Source organism: Bos grunniens, chromosome 16 (genome assembly GCF_055505025.1).
Source record: "Bos grunniens cultivar Pamir isolate PY7600 chromosome 16, Bosgru_T2T1.0, whole genome shotgun sequence".
Taxonomy (NCBI): Eukaryota; Metazoa; Chordata; class Mammalia; order Artiodactyla; family Bovidae; genus Bos; species Bos grunniens.
Window position 1 is genome coordinate 29,388,492 of NC_141180.1, and position 21,077 is coordinate 29,409,568.

Sequence of the window (21,077 nt, forward strand, 5' to 3'; positions counted from 1 at the left end):
TCAGCTTAGTGTTCTAGAAAGGTAAAGTCAGTTTATAGCAAATACTGTATTTACAAATGAGAGCAATAAAACAATCTGGTAAAAAGGTTTGTAAATATTTGCCTCAAAAAAGAAAAATATGAGTATACAAGACATTTAAAATTAACTCGCAACCTGTCCCCTATACATGCATAATATAAATTGTTTAAATATAAGAAACATTTTTAAAACTATTTTTGGAAAATTATTACCATGCAGCAATAACATTGATTATTTATTTATTTTTTTTTTTAGATATGGCCGCGTGGAAAGTGTCAAAATTCTCCCAAAGAGGGGTTCTGAAGGAGGAGTGGCCGCCTTTGTGGATTTTGTGGACATCAAAAGTGCACAGAAAGCTCACAACTCAGTCAACAAAATGGGAGATAGAGACCTACGCACGGATTATAATGAACCAGGCACCATTCCAAGTGCTGCTCGGGGATTGGATGATACAGTTTCCATAGCATCTCGTAGTAGAGAGGTTTCTGGGTTCAGAGGAGGTGGTGGAGGGCCTGCTTATGGCCCCTCACCATCACTTCATGCACGAGAAGGACGTTATGACCGGAGACTTGATGGGTAAGTTCCAAGGTTTCTGTAGGCAGGTATTTTGTATTTGATATGGTGAGAAACAGAAACTCGTATTTAGGGGCCCCAGATGGATTTAAAGTTTTGGGCATTCTCAATGTTTCCTATTTTGGGTTGGAAACGGAAGTGATTTCTATCCCAGTGGCTGGTATCTTATGGAATCGTAGAGGATATTTCCTGCAGCTGATTGGATATCTACTGCTGAGATATAAAGTGGTGGAAGATTTTGTATGGCAGCATCATTTTTGGAGTTACCTGTCTTCTAGACTTTTATTCCTTCTCTTGGATAATGTTAAGGCTTTCCTTGGATATATCTCTTCTACCTGATGGAGCTACTTGGCTACAGATTTTGTGGTTGTACTATATGGAATATTTCTGGAATATTAGAGCCTACAGATTCTTTTAGAATTTGATATTTGCTTCTCAGTTTTCACTGCACGAAGTGTATGAACGAATTGGTATGTCACCAAAAAACCTAGCAGTCCATATAATTCGACCTCTTGGATTCTACAAACAATACTTTGACCTGGAAATATGTATTTGGATGAAGAGGAGTGAAGGCAATCCTTGATTTTTCCATTTTGGATCTACACAGTTTCCATGTTGGAATTATACTCCTTGATGGAATGGGGGAAAATTGAGATGATGGACGTTCCTAAATCCTGGAATATAGCCCTTCTTTTCTAATTGCTGGAATGTATGGGATATCATGTTGTCAAGATTCCATTAGCCCAAGAGAAGAGGATTACTATCCTGTTTCTTAAGCAAGTTGCTGTCCAATTAAAGGTACTTTAGCTTTGAACACATGGTGATGATCAGTTGTGGATACAGCAATCAAAATGGACTTTGCTGGATGGCTACAAAGGTGAACTTTTGGCGAGCAACTGTGCCTTCCTCATTTGGTGGAATCATAGAGGATATTTCCTCTTCTGTCAGCTGCCTGATTCATACTTAGGGCTGGAGATTTTTGTGAATGTGGATCAATTTATAATTTTCTACTGTCTCAAGAAAGAAGTCTGGGGGTTTGAGAGTTACAGTTTGTCTGGGACTGCTTGCTTCCAGTGGAATTATTTTATCTGGTCATTAAGATTTTTTTTCCTTGTGGTTCATCTAAATATCATTTGACACCCTTGCCCATTAAGAAGGTGGATTACCCCCAAAAGAGGGGCCAAAATTGGGGAAGTTATGTTCACAATTCTCTCCCTAGATTTAATTGGGATTATAGGTCGTGGTTCCACACTTGGAAAAGGTTGGTATATCCTGACCTGTGTATATTAGCCCCTCTCCTAACCCAAGTCAAACTTTCTTTTTTTCCCCACTAACTCTAGAATTATTTAGTACTAATAGATGATTCAAAGAATAGCTATTAGATTTCAGCTCTGCTATCTCTTGTGCCTGCCTTCTGTATCTTCTAATGGATAAGAACTGTGCATATTTATAAAATATCTGATATAGCAGTAATTCTCCTAGAACTATTATCTGTTGCTTCTGTTATATCATTAATAATAGCTCTTACTGATTAACATTTGATAGGGTACTAATTGAATTATTTACGACATTTTCTCTCTTGAGTCTCAGAAGAACCCCTCTTCTTTGTTAGACAGTGAAATATCTATCCAAATTCCAGAAATGTAGCAAATAAAAAAGGAGAGTCATTTAATATACTTAAGTAGGAAAGATAATATTGAATTTTTTTGCCATGCCAGTTGCTTTGCATAATAGCAAAAACAAAATACAGCCTAGGAGAATGTATGATTGCTTCTAAGTGAGATGGTGAAAATGAAGGTTAGTGGAGAGATTTGGAATCTAAGCATGTATTGGAAACACAGTATTAGTTGTAAGATTTTTGCCACATATTCTTCATTGCAGAGATTCTAATTCTTCTGTATCTTTCATAGTTCCTTAATCACTTTTGATAAAAGATAGACCCAAAGGTAAGGTTGAGAAGAGACTCAACCTCATGCTTGAGATTCAAGTGAACTGGTGTTTTAGGAACTTTCTTAATAAGTAGAGAACTGAAGATTTCTTTGTAGGATTGGAATTGGTTTTTAATATTAACATATAATTGCATGTGTATAATTGTACATGCAGCAGTTTTTGTACTCATAGATTGACAAGTGTTCATGCCCTACAGAAAAAAACTTTTATAGTTAAACCATTGCTAAAAACTGAATTTTATAGTTCGCAAAGTTGCCTTATTTCATCAGAGGCAATTTGAGTATAACTAAAACCCTAAGCGAATATATTTCTTTTAACCATTAAGTAATACATTAACAGACTGAATTATGGACTAGGCATTTAAAAATTATTTGTAATTTGATAGCACAAGAAGATAAAATAACCATTATTCTTTAATTAGTTAAATTTATCATAGAATAGCATGTGGCAGCCCAATATTTTGATATCCTAAGTGGTTTTTGGTTTGATTTTCTTTTTTAAGATCCTGTTTTTATTATTAAGTGTGATTGTTTGGGCACAGCAATTTACATAATTTACTAATGTTATAATTACCCAAGAAATTGAAAGTTAATATGAAAAAGTTATACTTAACATTTTTTTCTATACTTCTTTGAAAATGCCCTCCTATTGCTGGGACATGGGCATGCATTGCAATGAGGCTTTCATGTCTGTGTGAAAAACATATCATGGAAATTTTGCCTGAAATACATTTACAAAGTAAATACAGTTTGGCATATATTTTAATCCGATGAAAGTATAGAAAGTTTAATTTTCATATTAAAATAAAAGTCTCTTCTTGTTCCATTAAATTTAAAATAAAAAAGGAAATGGCACATGTCTATTTCTGTATATAAGCCAGAAAATCCCTAATAAAAAGAGCAGCTTGACTTACAGAACACTAGTCATGAAAGCCCAATATACAGTTACAACAGTTATTGCTTAGCTGTGGAAATAAGTTTTGGAGTCAAGTAAAATGTTAAGCTTGTTAATGTTTGCTTACTAAAGTAGGTTACTGCTGTTTAGAAAATGACCAGTTGCACAAAGAAAGTGCTGAAGTGAATGTTTGCATGACTTGCTTTTAGATTTGCTTTCCCGTTTCTGATTGATTAAATATTTTTCCCCCCTCCTAAATGCAGGGCTTCAGATAACAGGGAGCGTGCTTATGAACATAGTGCCTATGGACACCATGAACGGGGGACGGGAGGATTTGATCGGACAAGACATTACGATCAGGATTACTATAGAGATCCTCGAGAGCGGACTTTACAACATGGGCTCTATTATACTTCTCGGAGTCGAAGTCCAAACCGTTTTGATGCTCATGACCCCCGATACGAACCTAGGGCTCGGGAGCAGTTTACACTGCCCAGTGTGGTACACAGGGATACCTACAGGGATGACATTACCCGGGAGGTACGAGGCAGAAGGCCCGAGCGGAATTACCAGCACAGCAGGAGTCGGTCACCACACTCATCCCAGTCTAGAAATCAGTCTCCTCAGAGGCTGGCTAGTCAAGCGTCTAGACCCACAAGGTCCCCTAGCGGCAGCGGCTCTAGAAGTAGATCCTCCAGTAGTGATTCAATCAGCAGCAGCAGTAGTACCAGCAGTGACAGGTAGGTTAACAGTCTTTTGTTATCAGAGACAAGGTCTTGAATAAATTGTTACAAATGTGCTACCATCAGTGGTACTGATTTTTAGTACAGTAATGTTTTTGGAAGTAATCTTGGCTCATGTATATAATGAATGAAGAAACTTTGATTAGCCCTGTAGCCAACAAATTAACTATTTTCCCAAGTACTCAGATCTAAATGATGATTTGCAAATACTGTTTCATCCTTCAGATGCTGAATGTTAAAATTGCCAAAAAGGAAGAAAAGCAATAACTTCAGTTGTATGAAACAAATCTTGTGCCATACAATGAACTTTCAAAGTTCTTTAATTTCTTAGTGTATACTATTATTTGGTTGAAAATTTGTAAAAGCTGTTGGGGTAAAGATATCTTTAGTATTGGTGAAATATATTGTTGATATGTTTATTATCAATGTATAAATTGACGTGTACATTTTAACTAATTTTAACATCAAGATGGTAATCAATTTATAAACTCCAGTAGGAAAGCTTTCTTTAAAATTCAGGTTGTGTCTTTGCTGTTCACTAAGGGTGAGTAGGCTAATTTTGTTAGTTGGGATTTTTTTCTTTTTTTTTTTTTTTACAAAAGAGTTGTTGTCTTTCAAAGATGAAAATGATAAATTGAAAATAATCTTAACAAGAAACATCTTATAAGTTAGGTTATGGGTTTTGAAGTAATAGGTCAAGGTTAAAAAAAAATCAAGGTAGACAGTATACTAAGTTTATAATCTTGGACAAGTTACTAAAGCTCTCTAGGCCTCAGCTTTCTCGTCTTTGATAAGAACCATGTTTCCTAAAGTTATTTGGAAGGTTAAAATGAAAAAATCCTTAAAGGGCTTAGCTTGATACCTATATATGTTAAATACCTCCTTCAGTAACTCCTAGCTGTTGTTACTGCTACTACTTGAGATGTTGGTAGTCTTCAGTATTTTCTGTTTCTCTTTACTGTTATTCAACATGTTAATCTCAGACATTCTAGTTTTAAATTTAAATTTGTATTTAAATGTATTTTAAATTTGCAAGAGACAAATTCTTTGACCTAATTAAAATGCCCAGATTATTTTTCCTTTAGTATTGCCTGCTTAGAATTAACTTAAAAGTAAATGATCATGTAATTGATAAAAGCCTCCTTTTATGCCTCCTGAGTTTTCTGATTCAAAACAATAAATAGAAGCATTTATTTATACATCTATCTATCTAGATGTAATTCAAATATTCTGGAAGATGTAGCATATTATAGTGAAGCAGGCAGTTTAAGTCGGAACAGTTAAGTTCTGGCTCCAGCTTTGCAGCTGTGACATGGTTGAGACCCTTAACTTCTTTTGATATCATTTGATGTATTGTTGAGTTAAAGGATTGACAATATTCATTTGAATTCTATAAATTGATTATAAAATCTTGTCATGATTCACTTTCTTCTGCATAGAGTTGGCCTAAGATACTTAAGTTTTAGTCATTTTCCCCAAACCTACCTCAGTAAAGGGATGGTACTGCACTCCACTGAATCAAAACTTTTTGAAAAGTCAAGCAATTGAAGAAGTGTGGAAGTTAGAGATGAACTGCATGGCTTTCAGAAGGGTGGCATTGTACTTTGGTGGGAGTTTGTGGTTTGGGATTTGGCCCTTGGAGTTGTGGGCTCAAAAACTTGAACCCAGAGGTGATCTGATGAATTTTGATGGAGCTAATTGCTGTATACATAATCAAAAGAAACAGTTGTATGCTTCTGACTATTTACATTCAGAAAGATAACTGCCACAAAGGCAGGATGAGCTTGGGAAATCTACATGGAGACTAAATTACAACTGTAGAGGATATTTTCTCCTGTGTCAACTGCCTGAATCATACTTAGGGCTGAAGATTTTTATGATTTAGAGCTATGAAGGATATGTAGAACTTCAGAAAGGAGATACGAATTTTGGGCTAGACAGGGAACATTGTGAGCAGAAGGAACAACTTGAAGAGATACAAGTAGGTGGAAGAATGTTTTGAGAACAGCAAATAATTTAGTATGACTTAACCATGCTAATGTTTTTGGGTTTTATTTTTTATGCAGAGATGAGCCATTGAAGGATTTTGAGAAGGGAAATAGCTTATTGAGATCTGTGCTTTAGAAAGGCATCTGCTTTAGAATAAGAAAGAGAGATTCCAGTTAGACAATTTCAGTATTGCATAGAAGGAAAACTTGGACATTGAGAGTGCCTAACTTGGGAAAAGTGGACGTTGTAATAACATTCAGATGATATCGATTTATGAAAAAGAGAATCAACGTTTTTGAAGACATGAAGAGCCTTTTGGTGCCATTCTGTAAAAACAGGGCCAGGTAGGTCTTCCTTTGTGCACACTGCAGAGCCAGATAAGTGTATTGCCTTTCTCTGAGTACACATTCAAATGGTTGAAATACTTAGCTACAATTCTTAGTAAAGAGGAAGGTGAAACCAAAATTGATGTAATAGTCAAAAGAGTGGTCATTATATTGTTACTGAATCAAGTACAGAGAAATAAAATATTTGGGTGTTCAGAGCACATCCATTGTCTTGGGGTTCATCCCCCCTTTTATCAGATATCCTCCTTCCCTCTATAATTATATTGATTACAAAACATGTTATTTTTTTAAAAGATTTATTTTTTGGCTGTGGTGGGTCTTTGTTGCTGCACATAGGCTTTCTCTATTTGCGGCGAGTTGGGGCTACTCTTTGTTGGGGTGCACAGACTTCTCGTTGCAGGGACTTCTCTTGTTGTGGAGCACAGGCTCTAGGCATGCCGGCTTCAGTAGTTGCAGTGCATGGGCTCCGTAATTACGGCTTACAGGCTTCAGAGTACTGGTTCAGTAGTCGTGATGCAGGGGCTTAGTTGCTCCGAGTAATGTAGGATCTTCCCAGACCAGGGATTGAACCCATGTCCCTTGCATTGTAAGGTGGATTCTTAACCACTGGACCATCAGGGAAAGTGAAAGTGAAAGTCACTCAGTTGTGTCTGACTCTTTGTGACCCCATGGACTATACAGTCCATGGAATTCCCCAGGCCAGAATACTGGAGTGGGTAGCCTTTCCGTTCTCCAGGGGATCTTCCCAACCCAGGCATTGAACCCAGGTCACCCCCATTGCAGGCAGATTCTTTGCCAGCTGAGCTACGAGGGAATCCCCTCAAAATGTAATATTTTGTTATTGTCAATTCACAATGTTCAATGCCCCTTGGAAGAAATAAGTTCTTTTTTGTAATCCTTAAAACTTAGATTGTGAAATGGTGACATTCCAAGTCCTTTAAAAATGTTTTAAATCAACAGGTTATCAGTTCAGTTCAGTTCAGTCGCTCAGCCGTGTCTAACTCTTTGCAACCCCATGAATCGCAGCATGCCAGGCCTCCCTGTCCAACACCAACACCTGGAGTTCACTCAGACTCACGGCCATCGAGATGGTGATGCCATCCAGCCATCTCATCCTCTGTCGTCCCCTTCTCCTCCTGCCCCCAATCCCTCCCAGCATCAGAGTCTTTTCCAATGAGTCAACTCTTCACATGAGATGGCCACAGTACTGGAGTTTCAGCTTCAGCATCATTCCTTCCAAAGAAATCCCAGGGCTGATCTCCTTCAGAATGGACTGGGTGGATCTCCTTGCAGTCCAAGGGACTCTCAAGAGTCTTCTCCAACACCACAGTTCAAAAGCATCAAGTCTTCAGCGCTCAGCTTTCTTCACAGTCCAACTCTCACATCCATACATGACCACGGGAAAAACCATAGCCTTGACTAGACGGACCTTTGTTGGCAAAGTAATGTCTCTGCTTTTGAATATGCTATCTAGGTTGGTCATAACTTTCCTTCCAAGGAGTAAGCATCTTTTAATTTCATGGCTGCAGTCACCATCTGCAGTGATTTGGGAGACCAAAAAAATAAAGTCTGACACTGTTTCCACTGTTTCCTCATCTATTTCCCATGAAGTGATGGGACCAGATGCCATGATCTTCGTTTTCTGAATGTTGAGCTGTAAGCCAACTTTTTCACTCTCCTCTTTCACTTTCATCAAGAGGTTTTTTAGTTCCTCTTCACTTTCTGCCATAAGGGCGGTGTCATCTGCATATCTGAGGTTATTGCTATTTCTCCCGGCAATCTTGATTCCAGCTTGTGCTTCTTCCAGCCCAGTGCTTCTCATGATGTACTCTGCATATAAGTTAAATAAGCAGGGTGACAATATACAGCCTTGACGTACTCCTTTACCTATTTGGAACCAATCTGTTGTTCCATGTCCAGTTCTAACTGTTGCTTCCTGACCTGCATACAAATTTCTCAAGAGGCAGATCAGGTGGTCTGGGATTCCCATCTCTTTCAGAATTTTCCACAGTTGATTGTGATCCACACAGTCAAAGGCTTTGGCATAGTCAATAAAGCAGAAATAGATGTTTTTCTGGAACTCTCTTGCTTTTTCCATGATCCAGCGGATGTTGGCAATTTGATCTCTGGTTCCTCTGCCTTTTCTAAAACCAGCTTGAACATCTGGAAGTTCATGGTTCACGTATTGCTGAAGCCTGGCTTGGAGAATTTTGAGCATTACTTTACTAGCGTGTGAGATGAGTACAATTGTGCGGTAGTTTAGCATCCTTTGGCCTTGCCTTTCTTTGGGATTGGAATGGAAACTGACCTTTTCCAGTCCTGTGGCCACTGTTGAGTTTTCCAAATTTGCTGGCATATTGAAGTGCAACACTCACAGCAGCATCTTTCAGGATTTGAAATAGCTCAACTGGAATTCCATCACCTCTACTAGCTTTGTTTGTAGTAATGCTTTCTAAGGCCCACTTGACTTCACATTCCAGGATGTCTGGCTCTAGGTGAGTGACCATATCATTGTGATTATCTTGGTCGTGAAGCTCTTTTTTGTACAGTTCTTCTGTGTATTCTTGCCACCTCTTCTTAATATCTTCTGCTTCTTTTAGGTCCATACCATTTCTGTCCTTTATCGAGCCCATCTTTGCATGAAATGTTCCGTTGGTATCTCTAATTTTCTTGAAGAGATCTCTAGTCTTTCCCATTCTGTTAAAATATAGCTTGGTTTTATCTATAAAAGAGGTTTCTATTCTATCTGTATGACTGACTGGAAAATTAATCATCCTCTGTGCCCCTTAATTGTTACAGCTTTGGTGAACAGATTCCTAGCAGTGCATTTCAAATGAGCAAACATGGGCTTGATGACAGTCTCACTGTGAAGTCCTTGTAAATGATACACTAACTGTTTCTGCCAAACTATTCACAGTATTTATTTAGCTGCTGACAAGATGAGGGGCAGGTCGCTTAATGTTACAAACTTCCTGTGTGCAGAGACCTGTGCTGCTGCTGCTGCTAAGTCGCTTCAGTCGTGTCCAACTCTGTGAGATCCCATAGACGGCAGCCCACCAGGCTCTCCCATCCCTGGGATTCTCCAGGCAAGAGTACTGGAGTGGGTTGCCATTGCCTTCTCCAAGACCTGTGCTACTGGGTGTCTATTTTTTTCTCTGTCTTGGTTATTTAGGGAGGCCCTTTTCTTTTCAAAATAAATTTTAAATACATAAGTTAAAAACTTATGTATTTAAGTTGGGGGTCAGCCTTTTTCTTTTTTGTTCCTCCTTTTGGTTTGTCCAAAGAATATGTCAAGTAACCTACAGACTTTTATTCTTTCTAATCACAGAAACAGGCATTTAGATGGAAACCCGTAAAACAAATGTAGTAATAAGCACAGATAACTGCATATAAATAACTGTCGTTGGTTGTTGTTCAGTCGCTCAGTTGTGTCCGACTCTCTGCAGCCCCATGGACTCCAGCACGCCAGGGCTCCCTGTCTTTCACCATCTCCTGGAGCTTGCTCAGACTCATGTCCATTGAATCAGTGATGCCATCCAACCATCTCGTCTTGTGTCATTCCCTTCTTCTGCCTTCAGTCTTTCCCAGCATCAGGGTCTTTTCCAGCGAGTCTACTCTTCGCATCAGATGGCCAGAGCTTGGCGTCAGTCCTTCCAATGAATTCAGGGTTGATTTCCTTTAGGATTGACTGGTTTGATCTCCTTGCTGTCCAAGGGACTGTCAAGAGTCTTCTCCAACACCACAGTTCAAAAGCATCAATTCTTCAGTGCTTAGCCTTCTTTATAGTCTAAGTCTCACAGCCATACATGACTACTGGAAAGACCTAGTGGGTGATCTCTCACTGTCTCTTGTCTCTGTGGCTTTCAGTAAGCCATGTCATCTTAAATTGTGTTTAGTTTACCAGTTTGAAGAAATCAGAATTTTAGAGCAAGCTTCCTTCTTAAGTAGGTTTTAAGAATTGGAATAGGTTGATTTAAAAACTGTATATAGGCAATTCCCTGGCAGTCTAGTGGTTAGGACTCCATGCTTTCACTGTTGAGGGCCTGGGTTTATATGTTGAAATATATAAAGACGAAGCTTGGAGATAGGAAGGGGAAGAAAAAGATACACATGCAATATCACTTCCAGGTCAAAAAACTAACCTGTGAAAGTCCTTGTTGTGTTTGTTTAAAGTAATAAGAAAAGTCTATATAACTGCAAGCAATCAGCCTTTTCAATTCTGATGCTGTATTAAGATGTGACAGTCTTTATGTCCATCTCTTGTCCAGTATATTGGCTTTACATTAGAATAATTTACTTTTTATTGAAAGGCAAATGAAAAATAATTTAAAAATTTTTATTTATTTCATTTTGGCAGTGCTGGGTCTTTGTTGCTGTGCATTGCCTTTCTCTAGTTGTGGCGAGCAGGGATTACTCTCCAGTTGCACTGTGAGGGCTTATTGCGGTGGCTTCTCTTGTTGCAGAGCACAGCCTCTAGGGTGTATGGGCTCAGTAGTTGTGGTACATGGGCTTACTTGCCCTATGACATGTGGAATCTTCTCACACCAGGGATAGAACCCTTGTCCCCTGCATTGGCAGGCAGATTCTCAACCACTGAACCACGAGGGAAGTCTATAAAGTATTTCTTATTGCTGGTATTATTTGTAGAACTTGTACGTGTATTTCTTTTATATGTTTTGAATAAAATATATCAAAAATTGTCTACAGTTTTATTAATTTTTTCTGTTAGCTTAAGAATATTTTACCTGAACTATAGTTACATAGTAATTATTTAGAATATTGAACAAATTCTGAATTTTTACAACAGATAAAGGTAAAATGAACGTGACCCTTTTAACTAAAAAAGTGATAGCATGGCAGTCCCTAAACTGACAAGCTTTTAAAAAAATCACACACACACACACACACATATATAATGTGTGTGATCAATTCTGCTAATAATTTTGTGAATGATGTAGATGTTTTAGATTACAGTTTCTTAGAGGGGGAATTTTATTCACATATCCTTTTGTCTGCAATTTCATAAGGAAGTTTTGTAGTTCGTTTAGTTTATGAGAGAGAATTTCAAGTTCATGAAGGAAGATTTTCAGAATTGTCCATCTGAAGCTTTGTGGAAAAATATGGATGAAGCTGAAGAGGTGCTAGATGTGGTGGCAGTGCATGTATCAAGGTGACCGTGGCAGTGTACTTTTCGTTTCTCTTAAAGTATGCTTATTTATAATGTTGATTGGGGGAAGGGATTCTCATGTTATTACTACTACCTGGCTATGTAATTTGCTATGATATATATTATATACTAGAAACTGTCAGACATGGCACCAGTTTTAACAGATACATACATGAAGTAAGAGTCAGTTTCTTAAAGTTGTTAAAGGGATTAATAATTAGTGGGGTTTTTTGGTGATAGTTGCAGTGCTTAATCATAAAAACACATTTGTCTGAAATTTTATCATCAAAGGTGATCTTATCTATAATTTGGGCTTCCCTGGTGGTTCAGATAATGAATAATAATTTCTGAATTCAGTTGGAGATAAATTTGTTTTTTTTGCACTGTTTGACATGAATCACTTAAATTGAAATGGGATTTTTTTTGGTTATTATTCTTTGAGTGTGTAAAGAGAAGATACTTGTGCTCTGAAACCACTGAAACATAAACTGTCTACAGTGTAAAAATCAACGATTAGATATCTATTGATTTGGGGGATAAAACCAAGTGAAATGTATGTTTTAGATGTATTCAGAGGACTTTCAAGGAGGAACAGTAAAGGTTTAGTCAAAAAGCCTTTAGTAGAAGCCAAAGTCAAGGATAATAAATATTCTTAGGATGTTTTTTTCTTTGTCTTTTCCCCTTATTTTTATTTAGCATGAAACTATTTCCACTCTTATTTTAAGCTTGAGTAAAACATTGCATTTTAAATATCTGATTTATTTCTGGATTTCACAGACATTCTTGGCCTGTTTTATTGTTTTTGTCCTTCTGCCTCATTTTTACTTTTTTAAGATAGTTGAAATTGTCTGAATTTTCAAAAGAATGTCTTTCCTAAAATCAGTATTATGAATAAAATGTATTTGTTACGGTGGACTATTCCAGCTGCTAAATGAAGTTTTTATTTTGAAATTTGCAACTCTTATTTGATGGTTGGCTTTTTTGACTATGGTTTTGACTTTTTTTTTTTTAATGATTATTCTTTCCCTGAAATATTGGTATCTTAAGTTTTTAAAATAAAATTAATTTTGGTGTGTGTGTGTGCTCGCGCTCACACGTGCTCTTCCTCCTTGCTTTGCACAGGCTTTCTCTAGTTGGGGCAGTGGGGACCACTCATGATCATTGTGTGCCTGCTACCCTTGTGGAGTACAGGCCCAAGGCACCGGCTTCAGTAGTCCTGGCGCAAGGGCTTTAGTTGCTCCCGGGCATGTGGAATCCTCCCCCAGACCAGGAATCAAACCCCGTCCCCTGAGTTGGCAGGTGGATTCTGAAATCCACCGCACCTCCAGGGAAGTCCTCTAAGTTTGCATAAAAAAATTCACCTTTTTGGAAGGAGAAGGAGAACTAACATGCTTGCTGTTGTTTATTTGCAGTCCTGGAGAAAACTGATCTAAAATCCACATTGTTTTGCCTCATTTTGAGTGGGGCTGCTTTAAGTACTGTTAATTTCCAAAGGAATAAACATTTGCTCATTCCCTCCTTAACGCAGTTTTGGAACGGTTAGCATGTGTGGGGTGGTTTAGCGGTGTGTGCTTGAAGAGCTGCTGTACTTCGGTCGCTCAGTTGTGTCCTACTCTTTGCTACCGCATGGACTGCAGCATGCCAGGCTTCCTTCACCATCTCTCGGAGCTTGCTCAAACTCATCTCCATCGAGTTGGTGATGCCATCCAACCATCTCATCCTCTGTCGTCCCCTTCTCCTCCTGCCTTCAATTTTTCCCAGCAGATGAGTGCTGCTGCTAAGTCACTTCAGTTGTGTCGGACTCTGTGCGACCCCATAGACGGCAGCCCACCAGGCTCCCCTGTTCCTGGGATTCTCCAGGCAAGAACACTGGAGTGGATTGCCATTTCCTTCTCCAATCCAGTATCCCCATCTAATTAATTAATTAATTTTGTTGGTAGTGTTTTTTGCATTCCCATCAGTGGCAGGCATACTGAAGAGCCGGTATTCGGGAAACATTCCTTTCCAGTTTATCGGGCAGTAAGCTACACACTTCTGTCTTTTGGGATCACCTTAGCCAGCTAGGCCTTTTTTGTATGCTGAATATGGAAGATGGAAGTGTTCGCTAATTGCTTTGGTGGGCTTAACTTCCATTATGGAAATTTATAAATAGGTCTAGTTCCTTTTTTAAATTAAGTACAGCATTTCAGTAAGGCTTTTGAGAGGTGTAGGTAGGTGTGTGTTGCCAGCGTTGGCGTTCCGTGCAGAATAGGTAGTCGGTGTTGGAAACCAGTGCTAAGCTGACCCATTTTGACTGTGTTAGGAGCCTTGCTTTCATTAGGAGCCTCTGCTGCTAGGGAAAAAAGAACGAGCGAGGTAGACGTAGAGCTGAGCGTAAATGAGAGTTCATTGTGTGCTGCCTGGGCAGCCAGTGCCTCTGAATATTATGGGGAGAGCTAGGAACTGCTTGTTTGTGACTCAAACCAGCCTAAACTGGAATCATCCAGTTTGAGTTGGCGGCTTGCCACCTCCCAGAGGCTTCCTTATTTTGCCAGTTTTTGCCCGGCCCTCAGCACAGGGGGCGGGGCCTGCGCGTGGGGGCTGGCCCGATTTGGAGAGGAGCGCCTGGGAAGTGGCTGCAGGTCAATCCAGGTGTGTTCGTAAGGAGGCAGCCTTTTGAAAAATTCAGGAGGCTAAGAATAGAAGCTGATGTGAACACCACTCTTCAGTGCATCTTTCCATTATTACTCTCTTGTTTTAACTGTAACTTTCTCTCTTCTGCCCCTCAGAAACTAAGGCTGGAAAAATAGCTTCTGCTGTACCGCTGCTTGGGTATATCACAGCATGTTCTGTATTTGGTGATATGGAATTTGTTACCCCCCAATTAATTAATTATCAGAGTTTCCCAGGAGCTTGCTTTTAGTTGTTAGTCTGTTTGCAGTGAAGAACTCTCTGCCATGCTCCTTTTCATTCTCTTCACCGAGGTGCTGGGATTTATTTTGGCTTGTTAGGTGGAAAGAATGAAAAATAGGTTAGGGGGATAAACGTGTGACTTGGTATCTTGTGAGTTTTAATTTAACTTTGATGTAAATTTTTAAATGTTGCTTTAAAAATTAACAAAAAGTAATTTCAAGTCCTAAACAAACTTTCAACTTAAAAATACTGTGCCAGATTGTATTTGATTTAGAAGCAGAGTCAAAGCAAAAACGCTTAAATTGCAGATTTTTAGTGTCATGACTGCTTTGTGCATAGCATCTTTCACAACTTTCCTCTTTGACAAATAAGGGAGTTAAATATGGCCTAATTCCTGGTCAGAAAACACTGAGAAGTCACTAAAATATTAAAGCCACAAATAAAGGACTGCATTTATTTTTGTCTTTAGAAGTGCCAGAGCTATATAGAAAATGTAAGTGCCTATAAATTTGTTTATGTTTTAAACTTTTGGAATGAGATTGAAACCTGTGTTTTTTTTTTTTACTTATGGTAGAAGTTTACTTAGAGTGGTTTTGGAAACCTTGTTATTCTCTTTTATCTTTTGTGAGTTGTTTTCACTTGAAGGCTTTCTATGGTCTTTCTCAGAAGCCATGGTATAATTTTACCCTGCCCTGAACAACGGGATCATCCATGCACAGAACTAAAGGGAAATGTGTATTCTCCTTTTAAAATAAGTAGTAGCATTTTGTGAAGCTTAGAATTAGCCAAGATTTCATTGTCTGCCTTCTCCCCCTAGTTTTTTTTTTTTTTTTTTTAAATCTGTTTCTTCGAGTACAAACTGTTTACCCTTATCTGTAAAGGATAGTTTTGTGATTTCCTCTCTTGAGAAAATGGGAAGAGCACCCTTTGATAATTTATTTACTTAAATTATTAGTCATTCATTAAACTAAATACTACTAGGGTTTCATACTGCTACAAATTGTATAAAGTCACTTCTGTGGGACATTTTCCTACATCTGCTTTGTAGGATAAAGGAACTTCTCTTTCCAGGTATACAAGATAGTAAGTGAAATATATTTTAAAATTAACTTTGCAAAACAGAATTGGTTTTCCTAAGAATCTGAGTCATACTCTTAAAAAAACTTCTCTTGGTTGTAGAATGGATTAAAAATATATTCAAATATATGGTGATAATAATATGTATTCTTTGAGTCAGATTGGAAAATATGTAATTCAAGTAAAATAAGATTGGACTTTTTAAAATCTTTTATTTATTTTTTTAAAATTGTGTTTATTCTTGGCTGCCCTGGGTCTGTGTTGTGCACTGGCTTTCTCTAGTTGTGGTACACAGATTTCTCATTGCGGTGCTTCTCTTGTTGCGGAGCATGGGCTCTAGGCTGTGCGGGCTGTAGTTGTGGTGCACGGGCTTGGTTGCTCCACGGCATATGAAATCTTAGTTCCTGGACCAGGGATCAAACCTGAATTCCGTATATTGGCAGGCAGATTCCCAACCACTAGACCACCAGGGAGGTCCAGAGGACATTTTAGAATTTGACTTGGTTAATAACCTTTTGAGTTTTTCTTAATCCCATTAAATTAGAAAAAAGAAAAATTGTTTTAAGCTTGTGTGAATTGCTGGTACAATCCCAAATAAAGGATGGTGTTTTTTTTTTTTTAAACTTATCAACAAAGATAGTTTTTAAATTTTAAAGTGATAGGTACCCAAGAACTAAGTTCTACTTTGTCTATTTATGATTGCTGGTACAATCCCAAATAAAGGATGGTGTTTTTTTTTTTTTTAAACTTATCAACAAAGATAGTTTTTAAATTTTAAAGTGATAGGTACCCAAGAACTAAGTTCTACTTTGTCTATTTATTCCTCTGTACTCTTGAAGTGGAAATGTATGTTTTCAGGGATCAGTCTGCTCACTTACTAGAGCTGTCTGGAATTAAAATGAGAACTTATGTGACTTTAACAAAATAACACTTTTCCGTTAGTTTTTCTTAATGATTTTTGTGTATACTGTAACAATTATTAATTTATTTGAGAGAATATTTATTTCTGTATTTATGGCTGTGCTAGGCCTTCATTGCTGTTCTCGGGCTTTCTATAGTTGTAATGAGTTGGAACTACTCTCTAGTTGCAGTGGCTTATGTTGTTGCACAGCGTGGACTCTAGGGCTCTCGGCTTCAGTAGCTGCTACTTGAGGGCTGTAGAGCGTGGGCTCAGTAGTTGTGGCACGTGGGGCTTAGTTGGCCCTGCAGCATGTGGAATCTTCCTGGACTAAGGACTGAACCCCTGTGTCCCCTGCATTAGCAGGCAGATTCCTAACCACTGGACCATCAGTAACAATTATTTTAAAATGTGCTAAACCTCTGAAGTGTTACCTCTCATAAATGGCGTTTCTTTTAAGTACTGTAATGGCTTTAACATGTTCTTGTTGTTCAGTCGCTCAGTCATGTCCAACTCTTCGCGGCCCCATGGACTGCAGCACGCCAGGCTTCCCTGCCCTTCACCATCTCCCAGAGCTTGCTCAGACTCATGTCCATTGAGTCGGTGATGCCATCCAGCCATCTCGTCCATCCAGCCATCTCATCCTCTGTCGGCCCCTTCTCCTCCTGCCTTCAGTCTTTCCCAGAATCAGGGTCTTTTCTAAGGCTTTAACATGGCCTCTTGTTTAAGGATGATGTGCTTGTTTATTGGGGAGCTTTCTGGTTCTAGAACTCATTTGTGCATTACTGTATACTCTAGCCACATGTGGCTGTTTGTGCACCAGTACTGATCCACGCTGTAACACGATGAACCTAAAAAAAATGCTTAGTGGCAGAAGATGGTAGGAAAGACCACATATTATATGATTCTCTTTATGTAAAATGTCCAGAATAGGTAATTACAGAGGCAGGAAGTAGATTAGATTAATGGTTACCTTGGGCTGAGGATGGAAGATAATGGGGTGTGCTGCTAATAGGTATGAGTTTTTTTTTTTTCTTGAACAATGCAAATGTACCAAAGTTACATTATGGTGATGATTGTATAATTGTATAAATATACTAAAACCTATTAATCGTATACTTTTAAATAGGTCGGTTTTATGGTATGAAATTATATCTCAGTGGAACTATTTTTAAAAAATACAAAATTTTGAAGATACAGCAAAACAAAGTTACTAGTTTTTTTTTTTTTTTTTAAGTTACTAGTTTTTATGTTGACTGCATGTTGAAATGACATTTTGAGTGTATTACATTAAATAAGATACATTATTAAATTTCACCTGTTCTTACTTTTTAAGGTGTGGCTACTTTAAATTACATTTTTGTCTTCTATTAAATTTCTGTTGGACAGCACAGTTTTAGAAATTAACTCTATCAAGATGGAATGTCATGGAGTAATTTGTGCATTCATATTTAGTGCTTTTCATTTTTTTTTTTAGAGAGAATAGCACCCATTATTTTTAAGTCCCAAGACTTAAAATATAGTCTTTGCTGAGTCTGTCTTTTTCAAATTTAGGATTGATCAGCCTAAAATATTAAAATGCATGTTGATTTCCAAAGTGGCCAAGGGAATGTCTCAGTTGTTGAAAACCTTTAATGTGTAAGTCTCCAATAAATTAACCTTCTAAGAAGAAAATTATGTCATCTTAACTGAGTGATATTTTCTAATTAAAAAGAAAAACACAACAGCACCTCAACCCCTTAATCTGAAGGTAATTTTTAAATGATGGCTAATACTTTTGATAAAGGTTTAAAGTGTGTTTAAAATACATGGAATTCTGGTGTTAAAATTAGAATAAGACACACATTTAATAGATACTTGTCTTGTTTCTAGATGCGATTTATGTAACCAAAACTGGGGAGTTCTGTGACTCTCTGAGTGTTGTTTTTGATCCTGGGGAGGGGCACACTCCTCTCCTGAATGTGCTGTGTCATGGCAGTTGGATCCATTTGGAGTGCCGCTTTTGTTTGTTTCCATTGGAAGAAATCGCAGAGGAGTTGTTTAAGAGGAAGGACTTGAGGCTGGGGTTTTTTAGTGAGTAATGTGAAGTCATTTATAAATAAACACATGCATCAAACAGTGGGTGGCTTTAGGCTTCCTAGTGGGGAGTTAGGTGCCCTGGTAACCTCTTGAGTATGGAGCTACCTTAATAAAAAGTTTAGAAGTGGAAAATAGCAAGCCTCTTTTTAAAAATCTGGATAGGAAAGAGTTGCAATTAGCTCCAAAGTTAAATTGGAGAAAGGCAAAACCCAAAGTTCAAGTTTGCTTGTGGGTTTGGTAAAGACTACAGCATTTGTACATAACCATTTGGGAATTTAAAAACAACAACAGCAAAATGGTTTCGCTTGATCCATATGCTTTCTTGGTTTATGCCTTTTAAACCAGTTAGTTGTTCATACAAGAAATAGATCTAGTTTTACACTGTGTGTAGTTGAGGAAGTAAATCCCACTGTAATAATTAGCAGTTTAGATTTCTCCTCAGTTTGTCCCTTGAATGATACATCCATTCCATGGATGTTCTGAGGGCTTTGCTGCCTCACAGAACGATGTCTTGTTCCTTAGGCACATGTGTTCTATCTGCCTGTCACTTCTAGGATGCCTTCATGTTTGGTGCTCTTTGCTTTGAGTTACCTGTGTATCAGGTTTTGTGAGTTTTAAGGTTTTGTGAGTCTTACATTGCCAAAAATGTAATGACACTGCAGGCTGAGGCTTTTTGGAATTTAAGCTAAAGGTACTTTTGACCCTAGAGGAAAGGCTACAGTGGGAATATATACGTAAGTAATTTTCCCACTTTATCTGCTACAAATTTTTTTTCCGCTATGAATCTGTCCAGGCAGAATCTGATGACATACCTGCCCCACCCCCAAATCTGTTTAAAAAAAAAAATAATAAGCTGCACTTTGTGACTAGTTTTCTGCTACCCCATCATCTTAAAATTAACTTGGAAGTTTTTTAGAGCCCCATGAAGCCCATCAGCAAATATGCCACGCAGTTCTTAGTAATAGATTTATAAGAGCTTAGCCACTTTCCAATTTTTTTCCAATAGCCAATTTTTGCTATTGTTATTAGAACCCTAAGATTTGAAACCACCAACCTATAGTTTCTTAAAAATATTTATTCAGTATTTATTTATTTGGCTGTATTGGGTCTCAGTTGTGGCATGAGGGATCCTTTTGTTGTTGTGGCACATGGACTCTCTTGTGGTGCGAGGGCATGTGGGATCTTAGTTCCCCAACCAGAGACTGAACCTGTGTCTTCTGGATTGCAAAATGGATTCTTAATCACTAGACCACCAGGTCCTCCAAATATGTTTTTAATGCCTAAACTTGTAAGCCTTCAATTTTTAAAAAATTGTGGTAAAATATGTATAGCACAAAATTACCATTTTTAACTGTTTTCAAGTGTACAGTTCAGAGGCATTGAGTATATTTACTTTGTTGTACAACTACCACCACCAGTCATCTCCAGAACTTTTTCATCTTCCCAAACTGGAACTCTGTAACCATTAGACAATAATGGTTTCTCTTCCTTAGTCCCATTCTTCTCTCCCCTAGTCCCTGGTAACCACCATTCTAGTTTTTGTCTCTATGAGTCTGACTGTTCTAGGTAACTCATAAAAATGGAATAATACGGTATTTGCCTTTTATGTCTGGCTTATTTCACTTAGTACAATGTTTTAGAGATTCATCTATGTTGTAGCAAATGTCAGAATTGTCTTCCTTTTTAAGACTGAATAATATTCCTGTAGGCTTTTGGGGAAGAAAGCTTTACTTATCTAGCTGTTGTTCTATAGATTAACTATTTCCATATTCCTTGTATTTAATTCTACTAAAAAATAGTATCAGTAACAAGCTTAAAACATTAACTTGCAGCTGTAATTGCACCCAGAAGAGTTACTTGTACTTAATTTTTTTGTTACCAAGCTACGCATATGCTACACATAGCATATTTAAGCTCAATTTTAAATAGTATTTTCCACCAAAATAAGGTGCTTTTTAAAAAATTGTCCTTAATAATTTTGTTTTTTCCTTCATTTATGTAAACTATTGGAGTTTAGAATAGGGAGATAAATAAAATCAATTATTTTAATACTGCAGTTGAATTTACCACTACTTTAGTGACCATGAACTCTACACCTGTTTAATCTTACCTACGTATAAGGCAGAGAAAGTACCTAAGGTTTAAGCATGCTTGATATTTACAAATGCTCATAGGTAAAGGCTAGGTGGAAACTAAAACCCAGAAAAGTTAATTTTTGAAGTGTAGATTTTCTATTATACTTAGAAATCCTTAGAAAATAAATTATTTATTTTTTATATTAGTAGAAACTAATTGCAGTGTAAAGAAAAATTATTGCTGGTGGATTATGGCTCTCTTTCTGCTTCTAGCTGTGTCTGTTGAGGTAAAGGTTACACATAGGCATATGCACGTGCGTGTGCACACACACACACACACACACACACACACCCATGGAGTATTACTCAGCCGAC

General features: G+C 37.7%; 1 protein-coding gene across 5 annotated transcripts in view; it reads left to right on the plus strand.

Annotated features, from left to right (window-relative positions):
* Positions 1-21,077, plus strand: part of SPEN (spen family transcriptional repressor) — a 92,481-nt gene that overhangs the window by 25,327 nt on the left and 46,077 nt on the right. For 2 of the 5 annotated variants that reach the window (XM_086343850.1, XM_086343851.1), the window contains exons 2-3: positions 274-594; positions 3,699-4,175. In XM_086343850.1, coding sequence (XP_086199976.1) covers positions 274-594; positions 3,699-4,175 — 798 coding nt within the window. Of the gene's footprint in view, positions 1-273; positions 1,853-3,698; positions 4,176-21,077 lie in introns of all 5 variants that reach the window. The other 3 variants (XM_086343852.1, XM_086343853.1, XM_086343854.1) reach the window with 2 other exon arrangements.